Source organism: Parasteatoda tepidariorum, chromosome 2, assembly GCF_043381705.1.
Source record: "Parasteatoda tepidariorum isolate YZ-2023 chromosome 2, CAS_Ptep_4.0, whole genome shotgun sequence".
Classification (NCBI taxonomy): domain Eukaryota; kingdom Metazoa; phylum Arthropoda; class Arachnida; order Araneae; family Theridiidae; genus Parasteatoda; species Parasteatoda tepidariorum.
In genome coordinates this window covers 50,084,414-50,087,116 of record NC_092205.1, presented here as the reverse complement: position 1 = coordinate 50,087,116, position 2,703 = coordinate 50,084,414, and the positions used below count along the sequence as shown (strand labels likewise).

The following is a 2,703-nucleotide window of genomic DNA, read 5'->3' as shown; positions in this document are numbered from 1 at the left end:
CAGCTGATGCTCTCTGGTTATTTCAGTTTCCGTTTTTAAAAGAGCTACATGTTGAGCCACCTCGGCTAGATTTGGCATGTGACATTTTTAGCGGCAATCATTGGTCGATTCGCCGTGTAAGAGAAATAGTAACGTAAACAAAACAAAGCAAACGTTGCCACCGGCGGAAAAGAAATACAGCCAAAATTTGGGAGCCACATAAGAGAATTATATATAATAGATTAGAGAGAAATTTGAATAGGACATAATATTAAATAATTGATTGTGGTTATTTTTTAATACAACAGTGCTATAACAATTTTTTATTCTAAAAGAAAACACAAATATTTTTAATTCTAAATAGAAAAAACTTCTTTGAAAAAAACGCGCTAAAAAGCAGCAGAAATTTCAGAAAAAAGTAGCAATAAAGAAAAAGAAAATGAAGGAAATAAAAATGAAAATATGAGGCCGGTACCCCCTGAAGACGTCGGCTTCGGTGGTCATATTTTCATTTTTATTTCCTTCATTTTCTTTTTCTTTATAACAATTTTCTATTTATTAATCGTAAACTATTAGTTGATTAGTGCACCAGCAATAATTTTATACTAAAAACTGTTGAAACTTTTATTCTAGATTAAGTAATTCTTAAATTAATTATAGTATATTTTATTGTTCTTTTGCTGTAAAATATGCCTTTAATTACTCTTTGTTAAAGCAAATTATATATATATATATATATATATAGTTTGCCATTTGTCTTTTTTTTAAAGTAGCCTAATATATGTATACAGTTCTAAAAAATATCCTATGATTGCTGTAATTTGCTCATTATGAGGCTTGCTCTCTTGTTAGGTGTTTTCCCCCCTTCTTTTTTCATAGGATATTTCACTTATAGTTTACAATTTTCTGGATATATATTATTTAGTGTAAATGGTTCCACTGTACATTATTTGGTGTACATGGTTCCACTGTACACTATTTGGTGTAAATGGTTCCACTGTACATTATTTGGTGTAAATGTAAGCAGTGTAAGGAAATATGAAATAGTATTTACCCTTTAGGAAAAGGATGTAAAAAGTTTTATTATTTTTAATTAATGAAGCTATATATGAACAATTGCTTATAATCTTATAATATCTGAAATTATTTCTTAAAGAATTTAATGATTTATAATTTATTTCAGCATGGAGATCTTGGTGAGAGATCTTCAACAATGAAGAATCACCATAAATCAGACCACAGTTGAAATGATAATTCCTTGCAGCATGAAATGAAAAGGCATATTTTAAATTCTGATTACTTATTGAAAAGCCAAGTTTAGGCAATTCATGTTTGTTTATTCTGTTTATTTTTTTAGTACAACTGAGCAAATGCTGAAAGGCTTTGCTGCCATATTGTTTTAATTTTTGTTTGAATGTCTATGTAAATACTTGACTGTGCCAAGGTATGCGAAATATCCATTTTATTAGGTGATATTTTTGCATTATTTTATTTCAATTGTTTATACAACTTATTTAGAAATTTAAATTTGTTCAACATACTTCATCAACTTTATCTGTTGAAGAATTCTTAACCTTGTTTTTTGAAAAAATTTAATGCAGGGTAACCAAAATCAATTTTAAAACTTGTTTTAGAGTATGTGCAAGCATTGTTGTTAAATTAACTGATGTTGTATAGTGGTTGTTATTATGCACTGTGTGAAGATTTCTGATGTTTTAAAATGTTTTGCAACACATGAACTGCTGAATAATATTCTGACTTATAAACAGTTTTTTGAAATTGTGAAAGATGCGAGAGTTAGCATAAACAACAATCTACAAAATCCATTGTGTCTTAGCTACATCACGCACTTGCACAGAACTGCAGCAGCATTCATTGTGTTAACTCCTATATTTATATTCATAATCTCTCATAATAAGATTTTTATTTTTATTTTAAATCATTTATGCATTTCTTTTTTCATATATTAAGGAATAACTCCAAAAAAGTTTATTTTAATTGTTTTTATATATATGAATTTATCTTTACATTTATCTTATGAACTGGTTTTTGTATTTTACAAATATGAATGAATGCTAGTCTTTTTTAATCAATATTAATTATACTGTACATATTTTTGTGTTTGGAATAACGTTTAGTGTTATTTCATTCTGACAGCTATTTTACTTATTTTGAAATGATAATATAAGTATTTATTGTAATTTAATATTAATCTTATTGTCAATAAATGAATCTCAGTGACTTATAATTTGACTGTGTGTGTAGTTCTTTTAAAATTCATGATTCGACCCTATTTTAGCACAGAGACAAATAATTTTATGGCAAATTGACTTCTCATTACTGTCTAGAATTTGATTCTGAGGTAAGGCATTTTCTAATTAATTCGACACTTCTTTTTTCTTAAATTTAAAATGTATTTCATAATCGCAGTGTTGCTTTCATTTTTTTTAAATAGACAAATATATTTTTCTGTTGTGAACTTAGTGTAAAGTAATATTATAAAGAGGAGCATCTAATTCAAATTAACATAATAAATTTTATTCCAGTGGTCCTCATACACTGAAATGAAAGAAAAACAAACCTGCTTGATTTCATACAGTATTTTTATGCTTTAGGTTATATTTCCTTCATATTTAGCTTGCTAAAATGTAAGTAAAAATTTTATACTACCTGCTTTTAAAGTTTTTCCTCATTAAAACCTTTCCTGAACTTCAAAAAATTATG

The 2,703-nt window shown here is 27.0% G+C and overlaps 1 protein-coding gene across 4 annotated transcripts in view; it reads left to right on the top strand.

Moving 5' to 3' along the window:
- LOC107450949 (CUE domain-containing protein 1) overlaps positions 1-2,227 on the top strand; it is a 19,324-nt gene extending 17,097 nt beyond the window's left edge. For all 4 annotated transcript variants that reach the window (XM_016066893.3, XM_016066894.3, XM_071177568.1 and 1 more), the window contains exon 8: positions 1,163-2,227. In XM_016066893.3, the coding sequence (XP_015922379.1) occupies positions 1,163-1,225 (63 nt within the window). In that variant the 3' untranslated portion in view covers positions 1,226-2,227. The remainder of the gene's footprint in view (positions 1-1,162) is intronic.
- The last annotated feature ends 476 nt before the right edge of the window (positions 2,228-2,703 follow it).